Here is a 20,137-nt window from a genome sequence, read left to right on the forward strand (position 1 = left end):
AGAAAGGGTAATTTGCTTTGGCAGCGGGGGAGGGTTATCCAGATTGTCAGTAGAATACAGTGTGTGCAGTAGAAAAGGTAGTAGCTGTACTATGGTGCTTAGGTTAGTTTTGACTGACAGAATGGGTGGTGATAAGTAGAGCAAATGGATTGCAGCCTGGATCAGGGTTAGCAGAAATTTTACTTGGATGAAATGGAGGTGGTACAAAAAGAGATTCCTCATACCCTTTTTTATGAAGGATTCCTTTCACATAGAAGCTTTTAATGACTCTGCTGATTTAGATTGATTTATAGTTATAAGCAGTCTGCTGAAGCATAGGCCTTCTACTTATTGATACTACTTTAAAGATTTTTGTGTCATCAAAAATGTTAAAAATCTGAACAAAAATGTTAAAAATCTGAAATCTGGTTTATCATGATTTGATATTTGGGATTTTGCTCTGAATCCGTGTCTGTGAAGTAGATCTTGATATCATTGGGAGTTGACATCAAACAGGTTTATTAAAATTCAACTTATTTAATTAAAATTATCAACTATTACTTATTCTTCAGGAATTTACTTGCTTTTATCCTCAGTTATCCTCATTTATCCTCAGTGTTGAACTTCAACCCATTTGCTTCATATATTATATTGAACTTGGAGTTTCTAGAAAATATTTGGGGATGGTTGATTTGATTACTGAAAGACTTTTCATAATACCAAATTGGCTTTTCATAATTCAGCATTCACTGAAATAATAAATCCCCTTTGTCTAGGCAAAAATTTACATTTTCATATCTATGCCAGATGGGTATGTTTATATTAGGGTTGGAAGGATCCTTGGGGATGTTGGAAAGTGACCATTTCGATTACATAATGCTTGAATTTTTCATATTTTTGTTTGGTGATCTATCACACCTTGAGTTCGTCTCATTTCCTGATATTTAACCATGAATTGTTCTGTTCTTGTGTTGAGATGAAATCTGCCTCCCTGTAATTTTGGTCTTGTTCCTGGTGGAGGCAAGTAGTGTATGGCTGGAATCTGTGATATTTTAAGTGTCTAGATTTGAATCCTTGCTCTACTCTTAATAGTGTTGCTTTGGGCAAGGTACTTAACCTCAATAATTCAGTTTCTACAGTTGTGAAGTGAGGATGATAATAGTATCTGCCTCATAGAGTTTCTTGAGGAATAGACAAAATAATGTGTGCATTTAATTAATGTTAGCTTATGGTAATGATAAATTGTTATTATTAGTAACATAATTTGTAATTGTGATAACATAATAGTGTGTAATAAATTAAGTAGTTGTGTTGAAGCTGAACACTAGGAATGAAATTCTTGTTTATTCAAAACAAGTAAATATTACTAATATTGTTATTATTATCACTTGAGCTAGAAAGAACAAGACCTACTCTTTTCCTTCTTTCTCATGACAAACTTAAAATACCTGTAAATAGCTTTCTTTTCTACCACCCCTGCCCCACAGTCTCATGTTTCCTAGGTTAAATATCTTTAGTCCTTTGACCTAGACAAAGTGCTAATACTAATTCCTTATAATGGACATCTGTTGTTTTTGTTACCTAACATTCATTCCCCTTTATTTTGGTAACAGATACCTTAATTTTCCTTTGGGGAACCAATTTTTATCTTAGTTGTTGTTGTTGTTGTGCCTCTGGTTCCAGGGGTAGTATGTGATCTAGGACTAAACCTATTACAAGTCCTTAGCAATAGTGATTGGCTTCAGGAAGGGCATATGTCTTAAACCAGTCAAACCAGTCAACTCCAATCAGAGCTAACCCTCTATATTAGAGTCTTGGACTTGAATCTTGGAAGGTGTTAAGTTGGAGTCATTCATAGTGGGAAACCTCTTCTGAAGGTAGAAACAACATAGAGGAAGTGAAGTCAAGGAACAGAGATAGAAAAGCCAACTTTGTAAATCATTGTTTAAATTGCACCTGTATTTAGTTCTGTAAATGAGCTAAAAATTCTCTTTTGCATAAGCCAATTTGAATTGGGTTTTCTGTTACTTATAGGTGAAAGCATCCTAGCCAGTATACTCACTGTATTCCAAGTGGGGATGATTAGGACAGAATAGAATAAAACTACCGTCTCTTTGATTTTAGACTCAAATTCTGTTATTTTGACCCTGTATTACAAATCTGATTATACCAGTTCTTGTTTAAAATCCCCTTTTTGGCTTTCCATTGCTCTTAGATTACGGACAAGATTCCTAATATGATCTCTAGGATGCTGCGGTTGTTTGACTTCTGTCTTACCTTCTACCATATACCCCTTGATTTTCTTTTCCACTCACACTGGTTTCTTTTCTGTTTTTCATATTTGCTGTGTCATAGATCTTTTCCACATGTTATTTCTTCTGCATGGAATCCTCCCTTCCCTTCCCCTCCTCTCCCCTCCCCTCCCCTCCCCTCCCCTCCCCTCCCCTCCCCTCCCCTCCAGTCCTTTCCTTTCCTGGAACTCCAGCCAAGGCTGAGTCCCAACCCTTTCCATTCTCTCTTTGTTTGTTCACTGTTAAGATTCCTGCATGTATAACCCTTTTTTAAAATGACATTTGAAATATTTGGTTTATTTAAAAAATAAAATAGTGTATCCATATTCTCCCCTTATGGAGACCTTTTCTCATATACTTGGAGTGACCATTTTCAAAAGACATTATTCTACTTAAAATAAAAATAACAGTCTTTCAGAAATTGGTTAAAATTTGATGACATAGCTTCTAAAGTTTCTATGATCTCTCAGTATTTTGTCTGTAGTATTTTAGTTGCTAGTGGTCAGATGTTTCTGATTGTACATTTTATGTGATTGAAATGTACCTTTTTCAGAAATAAGTCTGTGGTTTTTAACAGTAACTGATAAACTGGACTGATTCTACAAAAAGGTACTTAGTTTTCTAACAATAAAGCATTTTAAAAAATAGGCATAAAAGGAGAAAATACTGATTTAAAATTTTGTTTCATCTGCTTAATGTTAGTAAATAAATTTACTAAGTTAATTTCTTTATAAAATCTCATATTTAAACATCTGAATTTTATGAAATCAGATTTCACTTGTGGGTCTTTTTCAATTATATAGGGTTTATTGCTTACGCTTTAAGGTTTGTATTTGTGTGATGTATGCCAAGGTAGACATCATTCTCTGTTTTCTAACCTTGTTACAATTAATTTCCACAGTGGAATCAATAGGTGATGGATATTAAGGTGCTATAAAATGAAATTTTTAAAACGACTCTCTGTCCTCAAAAGATTGTGTATGCTTTTAAGGTAATGAACATTAAAATGAGTTTTTTTGTAATCTCCTTGAGATAGTTGGAAATTCTTGAGAGATCACAAAACAAGGGTTGGAAATAATAGATTGCTACTCATAGTTAAGAACACACTTTGAATCCTTAAAGCTCTATTCATTTGGGATTAGAATTCTAAAAATATAGACCTCCATTTCAGTATGCTATTAGTGATAAAGACTAAGAATTGTTTATAAAATGAAATAGAACATAAACCAAAGCTTTAAAGTCAGTGGAATGATTTGAATACTTGATTTTTTGGGAAATTTGTGAGGAGGAAAGAGTGACAGATCAAACTTTTCTGAACAGTGTACCAGTGACCCTGTGTCATCCAAATTACTCCACTGAAAAACACTTCCAAGTACATAAGTAAAATTGTTAAAGGTTTATTAGTGTTTCTTACAGCTAGCTTTTTTTTTTTTTATAAAATTTATTGTCAAATTGGTTTCCATACAACACCCAGTGCTCATCCCAACAGGTGCCCTCCTCAGTGCCCATCACCCACTTTCCCCACCCTCCCACCCCCCATCAACCCTCAGTTTATTCTCAGTCTTTAAGAGTCTCTTATAGTTTTCCTCCCTCCCTCTCTTTTTTTATCCCCTTCTCCTCCCCCATGGTCTTCTGTCACGTTTCTCAGGATCCACATAAGAGTAAAAACATATGGTATCTGTCTTTCTCTGTATGACTTATTTCACTTAGCATAACACTCTCCAGTTCTATCCACGTTGCTATAAAAGGCCATATTTCATTCTTTCTCATTGCCAAGTACTATTCCATTGTGTATATAAACCACAACTTCTTTATCCATTCATCAGTTGATGGACATTTAGGTTCTTTCCATAATTTGGCTATTGTTGAGAGTGCTGCTATAAACATTGGGATACAAGTGCCCCTATGCATCAGCACTCCTGTATCCCTTGGGTAAATTTCCTAGCAGTGCTATTGCTGGGTCATAGGGTAGATCTATTTTTAATTTTTTGAGGAATCTCCGCACTGTTTTCCAGAGTGGCTGCACCAGTTTGCATTCCCACCAACAGTGCAAAAGGGTTCCCATTTCTCCACATCCTCTCCAGCATCTATAGTCTCCTGATTTGTTCATTTTAGCCGCTCTGACTGGCGTGAGGTGATATCTCAGTGTGGTTTTGATTACAGCTAGCTTGTTAATCTTAGACAAAATTTATGAGTTGGTTGAACATATATATGCTGTACTTATTTTGAATACAAATTTTTATTATTTAAAATCATTATATTTTGGTTTTGTATTTTCCCTTTTATGTTAATTCTATCTGGTTTTACTGTTGCTAATTTCTTGATTAGGAATGCAAACTCCCTATTAAAACATTACTTTTATGATGAGAAGAAAGCATTAATTTTATGATGTGGTTTCTCGGGTTATTTTATTGAATAACTGACTTTTGGGGTCTGGGGAGATAGAAAACTTAACCATTCACCGTATTCCTCACATTCTTTTTTTTATTTAACTTGGTACCTACTCATTTTTTTTTTTAAGGGTTTTACTGTTTGTTTGTTTGTTTCTTTGCTTTTGAGAGTGTGGGAGGTGGGGAGCAGAGAGAGAGGCAGAGTACCCCACGCAGGTGGGGCTCGAACTCACCATGAGATCATGACCTAAGCCGAAGCCAGATGTGTAACTGACTGAGCCGCCAGGTTCCCCTTACTCATTTTTAAAATGATTTTTTTTTTAGAAATTAAAATACAGTGTTGCATGTAAAATGAAAGTGTTTTTTAATGGATATGATATCAGGTATTTTATCGTAATGTTAATTTTTATATATTGGTATTTTTTAATTAGATACTGTTTTAACCTATGAGACAGGTAGTATATATTTTAACAGTATTGATGAATTGTAGGTATGTGTGTTATGTTTATATGAGGGTTTAAAATTGTTATGTGTGTTTTCACTAGTTTATAAATGTTTCTTTCTTAAAAAGATGAAAATATGGTAGGATAGATTTGACAGCTGCATTCTAGAAGGTATACTTATAAAGCTACCATTTCATCGTGTGAAAGAAATAATGTAATAAAGATCTAAAAACAAAATAATTTCTAAATGCTCAGCTGATATCTTGAAAATTCTAGTGTAATAACAAAATTGTAATCTGTTCTTAGAGTTTTTCAGAATGTGATTAAGCCAAGAGTTAAAAATGGTTAAGATTTATTGAATGATTTCTGTGTGCCAGGCAGAGAGCTTTGTACTTTATGTGTGTTATCTAATTTGATCTTCACTGTAACTTCATGAAATAAGTTGCATGTATAAAGTAAAGCAAGGCACAGAGAGTAATTTGCCCAAGGTTGTACAGATAATAAATGGTTGAGTCAGAATTTGAATGTGGCATTCATTCTTCACCATGTTTTACTGTTTACTGTTAATAAATGTTCAAAGTACACAGTATACAGCAGAGTAGAGAGCTGAATTAAGCCATAGAGATTATTAGTTGAACTAAGAACTGAAACCCAAAATTACAAGGTGATTTGACTGCAGGTTGTAGTAGTGCTGGGGGCTAAAACTTGCCTCTTCTGGCTTTTAGCCTAATGCTCTTTTTTAATGTGCAGACTCTACTCTACAGTTGGAGTTTGTGGAATTAATCTTTTATCAGAAAGTAAATTGAACTATATCTAGTACATAGCACACCTGTGTCATACTGTGTGCTTATGTACCAGATCAAATGCCTTACTTTCATTCAACACAGTGACATTGCATCAGGTGACAGCTATCAGTGGCTAAAAACAAATTTTTCAATTAAGAATGTAGACCTACATTTTTACTGATTTTTTTAAATTTGTAGAAAAAATTATTTAAGATAATAGCTTAATTTTGGATATATAAAAGCTGAAACAAAAAATAGTGAAATAGGAATTAAAATTATTTATATAAGCAGTCTCCCAACAGTGAATGAATCATTTTCTAAACAGTCTTTGATAAGTCAGTTAATTGGAATTCATTTTTTTCTTCATAGAAACAAGTGTATTACTTGGCATGGAATGAGTCTGTAGCTGAAGTAGAGTATTCTCTTTTTTCTGGCTATTTTGGGGCTAAGTCTGAGCTGTAGAAGCTATTAGAAATGTTTTGGAACTTTGAGATCCATACTGCATATCTTTGCTGGATATTCCACTTCAGTGACAGCTGACTTAATCCTTCATAGAATTCCATGCCTTACCACCAAAATTCTGCAGTGTGACCTGATAGTTTTGGCATGCTTCAGTGGCTGAGATGACAAAAGAATCCATGAAAGTGTTTGTTCATTAACGGAACAAAATATGGCAATGATTTGTTAGTCCAGTGTTGTCCAATTGTAAGGTTCTGTAGCTGCACTGTCCGATATAGTAGCGACCAGCCACATGTGGCCTTGAGCATTTGACATGTGGCTAGTAAAACTGAGAAACTGAATTTTACATTTTATTTAATTTTAATTAATTTAAACTTAAATTGTCACATGTGGCTAGTGGCTACTGTACATCACAGGGCAGCTTCAGGCTGAATTTATGATTCAAGTTTCATCTGAGGACTTCCAACTTTTTATAGTAGGCTACTATGGTCCTCAGGCTTTTGAAGTAGGTTATCTTAAAGTCATCTCTGTCATAATAGGCACTGGATGTCTTATTCATATAGACAAGTCATTCATTAATTGAATATTTGTAAATTGAATACTAATTACAGAATTTTGGTAAGAGATATTTGTATGGTCACTTAGCAAAATATCTATGTGTCAACTATGTAATATTTAATATAACCATTATGTATGACCCAATATGATTATAACTACTCAAATAAAAAATATATATGAGTCTCATAAGCTGTGTAATTGTGGCACTTAAAAAATATTCTGTATTCTTGGTAACAGTAGGTTCTTAACATGAGCAAAAATTGTTATGTATATATTTCCTTGACATATTTGTAATACTGATACTGTTTAGAGATAAGCTATAACTATTTAACTGAATTAAGGGGTGCCTGGGTGGCTCAGTTGGTTAAGTGTCTGACTCTTGATTTCAGCTCAGGTGATGATCTCATCATTCTGAGTTCAAACCTCACGTTGGGCTCTGCGCTGGCAGTGTGGAGCCTGCGTGCAATTCTCTCTCTCTCTCCCTCTGTCTCACCCTCACTTGTGCTCTCTTTTTCAAAAATAAATACACTTAAAAAAAATGAAGGCTATGAGTACTTATGTTTTTTAAGTTTATTTTATTTATTTATTTATTTACTTTTTGATGTTTATTTATTTTTGAGACAGAGGGAGACAGAACATGAGTTGGGGAGGGGCATAGAGAGAGGGAGACACAGAATCTGAAACAGGCTCCAGGCTCTGAGCTGTCAGCACAGAGCCCGATGTGGGGCTCAAACCCACGAACCATGAGATCATGACCCGAGCTGAAGTTGGACGCTTAACCGACTGAGCCACCCAGGCGCCCCAAGTTTATTTATTTTTTTAAGTAATCTCTACATCCAACTTGGGGCTTGAACCCACAACCCTGAGATCAAGGGTCACATGCTCTTGTGACTGACCCAGCCAGGTGCCCCAATGAGTAGTTATTTTTGGATGAATTAATCTACACTGAAATATATCTAATTAATTTCTTTCTTTTTAAATTCTTTGGTAAAAAATAAGAAAAATACAATTTATTTAAAGTTATGTTTTCTTCTGGAAGTAATTACACTTATACCTGAAACATGAATAAGTAACAGTTAAAGATTAGTGTCACTTAGCATTTCAAAATTCAGACTTACTAAAACAATGCATTATGAGGTGATTACTCATTTTTACAAAAAGATTAAAAATTATTTTTAATAATTCAGACTTCTTCAAGTAGTAAGTACTTAAGAGAATTATCATTTTTATTACTAAATTCTTGAATGAACCAATTATGTAAAGTGAGTTGTAAGTAAAAGTCAGACATATCAAACTTAAAAATTGAGCTTTTTATAGGAAAAAAGATTAAATATGTGTGCACTTAATTTAATGAGATCCACTCTAATACTAGGTATCTTTATTTTATAGGAAGGAAAACAGATACAAATTGCTGTCTTGTCTGGAATCACATGGTGAGTTTTGAGATCAAAATTAGATCCAAGAATTTCTGAACCCCAAGTTTCATGTTTCAATATTTGGCATTAAAGTGACTCATAAAATTGACTGATATCATGTGTCAGTACTCAGGTGACAATTTACAGAAAGTCAACTCTGCAACTTGATGGGCGACAACCCTTTTCAGCCAAAAAGTAAGTGTTGCTGCCACGACTGATAATAGTATACGTGGCTTTTGTACTGATAAATTTGCTTCAGTAGAAAGAAGGAAGGGTAGGCACACTTTCTTAAAGACAGAAAAACATAAATTTATTGGAGTAACATGCTCACATAAAAAATGATGTAAATTAAAACGTGAGTAAAGTAGAAATGAAGTTTTTTTCTTACGCTCAGTGATAACTGCTAGTTTGGTGTATATAATTACCTGTATTTTTTCTATGCATAGACAAAAATATAATTATTTATAAAAATGTAAAGATGTTATGTGTCTTAAAAATTTTTTTTCTCAACAATGTATCCTGAATATATTGACAATGGCATTACCCTGTTAAGAAGAATGAACAAGATCTTTGTCTTCTGTATTAGTTTGCTTGGGCTTCCATAATGAAGTATCATAGACTGGATGGCTTAAACAACAGAACTTTATTTCAGAATTTCTCACAGTTCTAGGGTCTAGAAGTACAAGTTCAAGGTGTTGGCAGGTTTGATTCCTTTTGAGGGCCATAAGGGAAGGATCTGTATCACGTCTCTCTCCTTGGCTTAGAGATGGCCATATGCTTCCTGTGTCTTTGGATGGTTTTACCTTTAAGCATGTCCTTCATCCGTGTCCTGATCTCTTCTTTTTTTTTTTTTTTAAACGTTTATTTATTTTTGAGACAGAGAGAGACAGAGCATGAACGGGGGGGGGGGGGGGCGTCAGAGAGAAGGGGGACACAGAGTCTGAAACAGGCTCCAGGCTCTGTCAGCACAGAGCCTGACGCGGGGCTCGAACTCACGGACCGTGAAATCATGACCTGAGCCGAAGTTGGCCGCTTAACCGACTAAGCCACCCAGGCGCCTCATGATCTCTTCTTTTAAGGACATCAGTCATACTGGATTAGCACCCACCCTGATAACTTCATTTTCATTTCATTATCTCTTAAAGACCCTGTCTCCAAACACATTAAGATTGTGAGGTACTAATGGTGAGGACTTTAATGCATGAATATTAGAGAAACACAATTTAGCCCATAACATATACTAACTGGAAACTTTTATTATCCATTTACAAGTTTCCCTAATTTTTAAAAGCTAGGCATTGCCTAACTTCACTTAGTTTCCTAGCCATAGATTATTATATACTATGTGCTTACTGCCTGTCTAGTGTGTAGAGAAATACACTCAAAGAGTTCAGTTTGGTCTTGGACATATAGTAATATTTTTAGTTACTTTACTTGAAGAACTCTATGTAGTTAATAAAACATTATAGTTTAGAAAATAAAGGTATCAATTAATATGTTTATGACCTTTGGGAAAATGGAAAGGCCTTCTTTTTTTTGGTAGGTGGACTATTAACATTTAAATAATGTTAAGACAGGAAATGATTTGTGACATACTTTTATAGAAAGGAAAAAATTTAAAAACTTATAAAATAATGGTTCTTAATTTGATAAGGTATTTCTTTTGTATGCCATCAAAGAATTGTTTCAGTTAGTATGTTTTAAGACCTGGTAGAACATTATCCTAATTTTGAGTCAAAAGTAGAAGTGGCATTACTTTAATATAATAAAAAATTACCTTTAGAAATGACTATATTTAGGGGCGCCTGGGTGGCGCAGTCGGTTAAGCGTCTGACTTCAGCCAGGTCACGATCTCGCGGTCCGGGAGTTCGAGCCCCGCGTCAGGCTCTGGGCTGATGGCTCGGAGCTTGGAGCCTGTTTCCGATTCTGTGTCTCCCTCTCTCTCTGCCCCTCCCCCGTTCATGCTCTGTCTCTCTCTGTCCCAAAAATAAATAAAAAACGTTGAAAAAAAATACAATTTATAGAAATGACTATATTTAAATGATAAATGAAATATATTATTGTCAAAGCCAGAACCCTGGAGGGTTTTTTTGTTTGTTTGTTTTGTAGACCACTACCCATCTTATTCTGTGTATCAGTTAAGCACCACTTATATCTAGTTGGGATATAAGTTTAGGCCTTCAGTACTGTTTCTCTTCTTTCCCCTCTTCCCCTCTTCTCCTCTTCTTTTTTCTCCATCTTAGCTTAAAGCAATCAATATATGCAGATAGTTTAAAAAGTCAGATAGTCCAGGGACGCTTGCATGGCTCAGTTGGTTAAGCGTCCATCTCTTGATTTCCGCGCAGGTCATGAGTGCAAAGTCCAGCTCAGGGCTCAATCCCAGGAACTGCTAGATCATGACCAGAGCCGAAATCGAGAGTGGAATGCCTAACCGACAGACCCACCCAGGAGTTCCTATCATATTTTTAGTCTTATTTTTTGTTTTGTGAATATTACTTTTTATAACATCCTTTCTTATCTAATATCTCTAAAGATGCAAATTGTATTTTCTTTAATATTTTTCTTGCTCTCTGCATTATTTCTTTTCCTTAGGATTCTTTATCTTTTTTATTGATTTGTTCTAAAAGACAGGAGATTTTCCTAAACTTTCTGGTGCTTATTGATTGTCCATTAATATTTAAGAGTGAAGTATTAAAATGCTTCGTAGGAGTTCTGTTCTTGGTCAGAACTTCTAGGATGGTGTATGTTCATATTTACTGCATGTTCTTTGGTCTGTTTCTTTAGGTGAGAAATGGTCTAATTTGCCCCGAATGGAATAAGTCTCACCTTGTTCCCTTATTTTAGTCTAGCATCTCATCACTGCTTTGTGTCTAGAATTCCTGAATTTGGTTTAGTTTTACTAAGTATATCTCCCAGGAGATGCCTCCTAGTCTTAGTTTATTTCCCATTTGTTAATATCCCCCCCTCCTCCCAATAATGGTTAGGTACAGTCCTTTTGTAGATAAAATTATATTCCAGGCATATGACTAGAACTCATTTTGACTTTTCCATTAAATAACTACTACTGTCAACCATTATCTGTCTAAATTCGTTTGTATCTTAGAGAGTGAGCTCTGAGTTTCTCACTTGCTGCCATGCACTATCTACAAATATCAAGTCACATTGCTATTAGGGTGATTAAAGTAGATTTTAAATATACTATGAATTTTTAAAAGTGTATTTTTCTTTTTGAAAATAAGGTTTGCTTCTCTCCTTTTGGAAATTAGATAATTCAAAAATGGCAGAACTCTTTATGGAATGTGAAGAAGAAGAGTTGGAACCATGGCAGAAGAAAGTAAAAGAGGTTGAGGATGATGATGATGATGAGCCAATCTTTGTTGGAGAGATATCAAGTTCAAAACCAGCAATTTCAAGTAAGCATTTACTTTTAGTGAAGCCAAGTTTTATAAAATATTGTTTCTAATGGGAAAATTTGTGAACTGCTTTATAAGGACATAAGTTCCTTGGAATATTACCATATTATAAAATAGTAACTCAAATTCTGTTACTGAAAACATGACGGTTAAGGTCAGGTTGAATTTATACCAATTAGGGATGACTGATAACAGTATTCAACTAGAACAATGTATATTAGTTTTAGAATAATTCTTTCCAAAAGGAGATTGACCCCAGTAGAAATTCTCTTCTGGACTGTTAAGATGCAGAATTTAAATGAATTTATTGTTGTTAAGGTATAAGCCATAAAATATTTTAGTATGTGGAATATGAGTCAAGTGTTTATATAGAACTGCTAGGTAGGAGGGTACAAACTTGTGTTTTGTAGAATACAGCCACTAAAAAGGACTTCAGCCAGTAGTTCTTTGATGGTTGGAGTAATACTTAATCTTAAATTTCTGAATGAAAATGGTGTCAGGTTGTTTGAACAGGTTTGTATTCTGTAAGACATTTGTAGTGCTTAGATATACAGTACTGCATTGCCATTATCAGAAAACAACTCTACTTTTGTGTGGCCTTTACTTTATAGAGTTATTTTATGTGATCTGGTTCTATTTTTACTGTGAGGTAAAAAGGAAATTTTTATGAGGTTTGGTACTGTTTGTGCTTTTACCTTTTCCTGACCAGCAGGTTTTGGCAAATCCCCACTCTTCCAATTTTAGCTTGATTACCAAAAAATCTAGAAGTTACAGAGGTAACACACATGTCAGAATCAGGAACTTTCAAGTGACCCTGAAAGTTAAATTAGGCTCAGATTGACTTCAGGTATACTGGTAGATTTGAAACCCCTTAAGTTATAAGATACCCTGATAAACTGTAAGTTGTTTTAGTCTGCAATCTCTGCTAGTTTTTCCCTTTCAGAATTCTTCAGAGTAGGGGCAGCTGGGTGTCTCAGTCAGTTAAGTGTCTGACTCTTGATTTTGGTTCAGACATGATCTCACGGTTGTGAGATCGAGCCCTGTGTCAGGCTCCGCTTTGAACGTGGAGCCTGCTTGGGATTCTCTCTATGTCCCTCCCCAGCTTGGGCTTTCTCTGTCTCTCTCAAAATAAATACATTGAAAAAAAAACAACTCAAAAGTAATGCTACAGATAATCCAATGAGATCCCTTATAATAACACTTCCAAGGCTTCTAGAGGTGTGAGTGGGATATGGAGGTTGGATAAGGTTTGATTTTGAGTGGTAGGATCCTGAGTCATCACTCAAAGAAAGATACATATGCTAATTATAGACTGCATATACATATATTTTTGGAAGATTTTTATTATGTGGACCTTTTCTTTACCATGAAAGAAACTTTAGAAAGTTTGACTTATATGTAGTCAGATTTATTAATCTTTTACTTCTGGCTTTTAGATTTTGAGTTACAATTAGAAAGTTTATTCTTATTCTATAAAACAAGGCTAGTAATCTTGTTTCTTTGGTAGATAAAGATCTATATGTTTAAAATTAATCATATATATTTTTTAATGTTTATTTTTGAGAGACAAACATTTTTTTTAAATTTTTTTAACATTTATTTATTTTTGAGACAGAGAGAGACAGAGCATGAACAGGGGAGGGGCAGAGAGAGAGGGAGACACAGAATGTGAAACAGGCTCCAGTCTCTGAGCTGTCCGCACAGAGCCCAATGTGGGGCTCGAACTGACGGACCATGAGATCATGACCTGAGCCGAAGTCGGCCCCTTAACTAACTGAGCCACCCAGGGGCCCCGAGACAAAAATTTTTGAGAGACAGAGCACAACTGGGCGAGGGGAAGACAGAGAGGGAGACACAGAATCCAAAATGGTCTCCAGGCTCTGAGCTGTCAACACAGAGCCCGATGTAGGGCTCGAACTCAGGACTGATGAGATCATTACCTGAGCTAAAGTTGGACACTTAACCGACTGAGTCACCAGGTACCCCAAAATTAACTGTATTCTTAAATCAGTGATAACTTATATACTTCTTCTGGGAATCTATTTGATTGTTTCAGTTCATGATTTCTGTTTTATTCAAATAATGAATTTTAAAATCACTGTAATTTTTTGTAGATATTTTGAATAGAGTAAACCCCAGCTCATATTCAAGGGGAATAAAGAATGGTGCGCTCAGTCGAGGTACAGTATTATTTTAGTATTTTATTTTAAAGTGAAGTATTTTGACATCATTGATTATATCTAAATATATTCAATGCACTGTTTAATTTTAAAATACAGGTATTACTGCTGCATTCAAGCCTACAAATCAACACTACACGAACCCAGCATCAAATCCAGTGGCTGCCTCGCCTGTAAATTTTCATCCTGAATCTAGATCTTCAGATAGTTCTGTTATTGTTCAGCCTTTGTCTAAACCTGTAAGTGTTTCTAAAACTACACAGCTCAGGGATACATTGGATATTATTTATCAGTATAAACAATGCCAATTAAAATTCTGCATTGTCGTGGGTAGTCATCCAGTAGAAGCATAATCAGCATCAGGAATGTCACTATCTATATGATAGCTCAGCCAGTATCCGGAGTAATATTGGAAGGAACTACCGATGTAGTCTGTTCCTAAATCAGGTAACACACTTAAATAGTAAGGTATTGGAATTTGCGATAACAAAACATGAATAAAAGTATTACGAATATTGCATAATGGCAAAAATTGTAAACTGGGTCATGTGTTCTTAGTCCTTAATTGGAAAACTTTTGAGAGGACATTGTAGCTTTTTATTCTGAAAATATACCTTCATAATTTAGTTCACTTAAAAAATTCTTAACAAAAAGTAATAGTTAATGGTAATAGTTAATATTTGTAATATTTATGAGGCTTTTTTGTAAATGCTATACATAAATTAATCATTTAATTCTTAAACGACCCTGTGAAGAGGCACTATTATTATTTTTCCTGTTTTATAGTTGAGGAAATTGAGGCTCACAGAGGTTAAATAATTCATTTAAGGTCACACAGATGGCAAATGATAGATCTAGAATTTCAATCCAGACTAACCCATAGTTTCTATGTATTTGTATACATATGTACATATAGGTATGTGTGTGTGTGTATGTGTGTATACTTAATATATACTTAAAATGGAGCCATTGCCTTACTGTAGCAGTTTTCAAAGTATAGTCTTCAGTCCCTGGGGTTCCTCTGAGACTCTTCCATGGGTTTTGAGAGTCAACACTATTCTCATGATAATACAAAGACATGATTTGCCTTTTCTACTGTGTTGACATATGCACCGATGATGCAGAAGTAATGGTAGGTGAACTGCTGGTGCCTTAGTATAAATCAAGACAGTGGTACCAAGCTGTATGAGTACTTTTTATATTCGTCCCCACACTGCACTCCCAATAAAAAATATTCATGCTCAATTTCCTTGATGAAATGTTATTAATTTTGTTAAATCTCTACCTTTCTATGTGTCTTTTAAAAATATTTTGTGTGATGAAATAGTATGCGAAAGCACTATTGTTTCCAAAGTTTGATGATTATCTTAAGGAAAAGCACTTATGTGATTCAGTTGTGAGCTAAACTACCCACTTTCTAAAAAATAGAAGACTAGTTTTACTTGAAAGCACGACAAGCCATAGTATATTATTTATTTTTGTGTATCAGTAATATCACAGTCTTCATGGTGTAAAACCACACACATTGTCTCACAGTTTCTGTGGGTTAGGAGTCAGGTCATGACTTAGCTGGATCCTCTGCTTCAGGTTCTCATGAAGCTACTTTCAGGGTGTGGACACTGAGGTTGTGATCTCATCTGAAGCTTGACTGGAGACGTATCTGCTTCCAAGTTCTCATGGTAGTTGGCAGCATTCAGTTTCTTAAGGGTTGTCAGACTGAGAATCTCACCAAATGACTGGCTTTTGGCTGGCTTTGCCACCTGAGAGTTTTCCCAGTTTGGCTTCTTACATGCTCAAAGCCCATGAGAGAGAATATGTAGCAGAATGCCATGCTGATCTAATGTAATGTAATCACATACACAAAATCATGTAATCCTGTCACCTTTGTTGTATTCTCTTGGTGAGAAGCAAGTCACATGCCTTGCCCACACTAAAAGGAAGGGAATCATGCAGGAAATGAACACCATGGCGTGGGGATCATAAAGGCCACTTGAGAGTTTGTTTGCTGAACATTGTGAGTTATTCAGTTTTGGTTATTTGGTAGACATTTCCTCAAAACTGAACAAAGTGCACACTTAAAGGAAAATAACTGATAGCATTTCTTCCCAATAATAAAATTGAGCTTTCAAGCACAAATTAGAATTTTGGAAAACTTGTATCAGCCACTATGATCTGACAGCTTCCCAGTACTTAAAGACTTTTCTGATGGGTGGTACAGTTAATAAATGTGATTTTTTGTTATTGTATAGTGAATTCTGTTAACATTTGGAAGATAATCATAATTCACAGAAACCAGTATTTTTGAAATAACCAGTGCATGATATTATAAAATCATGCATGAGTAAAAGATCATTCAAAGTGTAAGATAGACTAATAGATTTTATTTTAACAAAGTACCAAAAATTCAGTGATAAGGAGTCAGATTCCACATTGCAGTGAATCTTTAAGAAAATATCAATGTTGAATTTTGGTGTGGTATCAAAGAAGTGTACTCATAGTTATCCCAACTTGCTATTAAAATACTCCCTTTTTCAACTATATATCTTTATGAAGCCAGATTTTCTCTATATTTTTCAAATAAAATAACATACTCTAACAGATAGAAAACAGAAGCAGATATGAATCTGTAACCGTTTTTGATTAAGCCAGACATTAAAAAGATTTTCAGAAATGTATAACAGTGCCATTCTTTTCACTAATTTTTTATGTGTTGTAGGATAGTCACTTTTCATAAAAATGTTATTTATGTTAATCTATAATGGGTTTATTGTTATTTAAAATAAATATTTAATGTCTAATATTATAAATATCAATAGATATAACCCAACTAAATAAAACCTTTTGGGCCCTCAGTAATTTTTAAATGTGTTAAAGGGGTCCTGAAACCAAGGAGTTAGAGTACTAAAACAAAAGGTTACCCAAAATGTAAAGGTTCTTTGCTATTAGTTGGAATTGAATTAACTTAGTGCTTTTTTCATGTATATCTATCATAAGCTATTTGGCACTGGCCTTAGAGAAATGATAAATTTTAATGAAAATGTTTGTTCTTTTGACAATAAGGGAAACTTCCAAAGCACCTATAAATTTTCTTGCAGATGTCCAAGTTCAAAACCAGAACTGAATCCAAATACTTTTGTGAGGAATAATATATTTTTTCTGTATTTCATATTACTATTAGGTAATCTGCAGATCTGTTAGCACTAAAATTGATATTCTGAGGTTTTATTTTTCATAAAAGTTATTTTAATTGTAATTTATGTAAAAATGAAAAGGAAGGCTGTAGATTTTTAAATCTATGGCTAAGTAAATTCAACTCCCACTTATATTTTGAAGAGGTTATATGTCATAAAAAAATAAGAATATCTTTGGGCAAATGTTTCTGTCCCCTGAGTTGTTAATGACTTGAGATAATTATTATCTGAAATAATAACTCATAGTGATATCAGCTCTAAGTTAAAAAACTTATGTTGAAGCAAGAGACTTGAATGCTGATTCAACCTTGCTCCTTAGCATTGTCAAAACCTCTTTGAGCCTCATTTTCTTAATTTCTAAAGTGAGAGATTTTACCCAGACCACTGACTCTATCTTGGATCCTAAGGTTATGCAGGTTATTTCTGGGATTTCAAAAGTTGGAAAGCTACTTGAAATGTATTAGCTGGATCACATTAACTCAGTATACTTTCCATAAGTTGTCAACTCAGTATACTTTCCATAAGTTGTTGGCTTTTGCAGGATAGAAAACTGGAAAAAGAAACTTTGTTATTTAATTCAGTTTGATAAAAAATCTTTCTGACTTGGACCCAGGAAGAAGAAAGAAAAACAAAAGTAAGGGTTGTACGTTAGTGTTATAAAAGTTAGAAACTAGAGCTTTTTCTAGCTGAGAATATTTATTTCTCTGGGCATAGTTTTAAAATCAAAACACCTCAGTTGGTGTTTCCCAATCTTGTAAGTTCTTAAAAGGAGAGATTGTGCCAGTTGGTCTGTGTGGGTCCTACAGATGAAATATTGTAAAAAACTCTCCAAGTGATTCTAATTTGCAAAGTTAAGAATGTCATATATTCTGGAATGAATTGAGACCCCTCTATTTAAGGGAATTTACTCTGAAGTTAGGAAGCCACTGCTTTTAATAAATTATAATTACAGTTTTTCATTTTTTGGTGTGTGCACGCACACTTTTTCATGGAATATCTTTATACCTCAATATCTCTTTGAGATCTCTTGCAGATGGCAGGAATATATTATTATCACTTATAATAAAGTTAGTGTGATATAGCCTAATGGTATAGCCTTGGAAATAAGGCCTCGATTCTAATTAACAGCTACATCAACAACAAGCAGCTGTATTGGGAAGACTTATGTAACCACTCCTAAACTTAGTTTGCCTATTTATAAAATAGGGTATAACGTTAGGTTTTTATTAGTAATGTGACAACTACTTGATTTAATACATACATGTGTCATGAAGTACAAGTACATTTAAAACACAATTGTGGCCATTATTTCAGTTTGATAGGTGAATAACTTGAAGCTCAGAAGTGACTTGCCCAAGGTTACATAGTTAAATGTGCCAGTCTTCTGAATCTCAGTCTAGTGTCTGTTCCACCCTTACTATTCCATTTGATATCTTTTTGAACTGTTTTTTAAGACATTAAAAATTCCCTGTTGGAGAATTATTTTAACCAATTATTATTGAATACTATGTGCCTGCCCTCTGAAGAGCTTAATTAACCAGAGTTGTTTTCCTAATAAAGTATTAACAGTATTAACTTTGTATTTCTGTTAAAGAACTATTTTGTTAAATACATGTGAATATTTTCTATTTTTTAAGTGCAAACTGGGAGAAAATATTTATTATGAAATAAGATTGTGCTTTTTTACAGTGAAGTCATGACATTACTGATTTTTTATATTACATTGTTAAGGCCCAAATAAAGATAATTTACCTGTTATTTCTCAAAATTTAGAAGTGGTTTGAGTTACTTACACACTTGTTTCCATAGCTTCCAAGAGCAGAGCAGCTGGTCCAGATTATTCCTGTAAACAGTTTCCATTTTAAATAAACCCTGTTTGCCTGGCTTTCTTATTTGTTTACCCTGTTGATCAGGTAGCTTTCATATTTATCCTATGAAATGGAAGATTACCTGGTCTAGCATGGCTTTCTGTGGAATGGTAGGAGGAGTGGGGCGGGGCAGGGTGGGGGTGGGGGGACACCCATTCTTTCTTTTCCTGACCCTTGCCTTATAAATTTTTCCAATTAGGATGATTACAAAACTCAAACCATGTGATATATTCATCCCTAAACCTGATGCCCAGCACAACAGATTGACTTCTAATTTGTTTGCCCTAATATTTTGTCTTGGGGTGGGGGGTTTATAGAGATACAGAAGCTTTTATAGTTATGTCAGTATGTTTTCATATTTGTTTTCCTTTTACCCAAAGATTTTGATAAGTTTTACTGTTTGCTCTTTGATAGGAATACTGCATTTTTAGTAGCCCTCTAAAGTGTATCAATCCTATTGATTTAAAATGAGTATATGTTTCCTTGATCTTGAAAAAAATCAGACTAAAATTTGCCTGGTTTTAATTCGCTAGTTAGGAACAAATCAGCTGTAAGTAATAGCTTCCTTTCAGTTTTACTAGATGATAATTTTGACAGTAATAATTACCTTTGTGTTTTATAACTTATTAATTACTAATTGAGTCATCAAAAGCTATTCTTACAATATTGAGATACACTTAAGTTTACCTTTAGAAAAGTTTATGAAAGAAAATAATTGTAACTATGTTGAATAAATGTAATATTCTTCCTTTGAAATATTTTAACAGGGTTACATAACAAACTCATCACGAGTTGTGTCTAATAATTCTTCAGAGTTACTATTTGATTTGACCCAGGATACAGGATCATCACATTACCAAGGGGGACCGACGCTTTCTATACCAGGTTGGTTTTAGCACTTTTAAACAAAATTATAAGAAGAAACTTGATGAATATGCATATGTAATTGACTTTCTTGTAAGGTAGAATGGTGCTAATAGTTCATGAATACCTTTCTTGGGTGACTTTTTTTCCCCCTTGGATGGTTTTAAGTAAAATTTTATTTATTAATAAGACATTTTATTTTTATTTGTTTTTTATTTATTAATAAGACATTTTATTAATAAGACATTGGCTAATGTTCTTACTTGGCACTAAAAATGGGCTGAAAAATCATAAAATAATT

General features: G+C 34.2%; 1 protein-coding gene across 18 annotated transcripts in view; it reads left to right on the forward strand.

Moving 5' to 3' along the window:
• ZNF280D (zinc finger protein 280D) overlaps positions 1-20,137 on the forward strand; it is a 327,277-nt gene that overhangs the window by 189,190 nt on the left and 117,950 nt on the right. For 11 of the 18 annotated variants that reach the window (XM_045059261.1, XM_045059263.1, XM_045059254.1 and 8 more), the window contains 5 exons: positions 8,295-8,338; positions 11,587-11,733; positions 13,848-13,913; positions 14,013-14,152; positions 19,740-19,857. In XM_045059261.1, the coding sequence (XP_044915196.1) occupies positions 11,598-11,733; positions 13,848-13,913; positions 14,013-14,152; positions 19,740-19,857 (460 nt within the window). In that variant the 5' untranslated portion in view covers positions 8,295-8,338; positions 11,587-11,597. Of the gene's footprint in view, positions 1-3,242; positions 3,262-8,294; positions 8,339-8,446; positions 8,516-11,586; positions 11,734-13,847; positions 13,914-14,012; positions 14,153-19,739; positions 19,858-20,137 lie in introns of those variants that run through there. The other 7 variants (XM_045059258.1, XM_011282887.4, XM_045059257.1 and 4 more) reach the window with 3 other exon arrangements.

The sequence above is a fragment of the Felis catus genome, chromosome B3 (genome assembly GCF_018350175.1).
Source record: "Felis catus isolate Fca126 chromosome B3, F.catus_Fca126_mat1.0, whole genome shotgun sequence".
NCBI lineage: Eukaryota > Metazoa > Chordata > Mammalia > Carnivora > Felidae > Felis > Felis catus.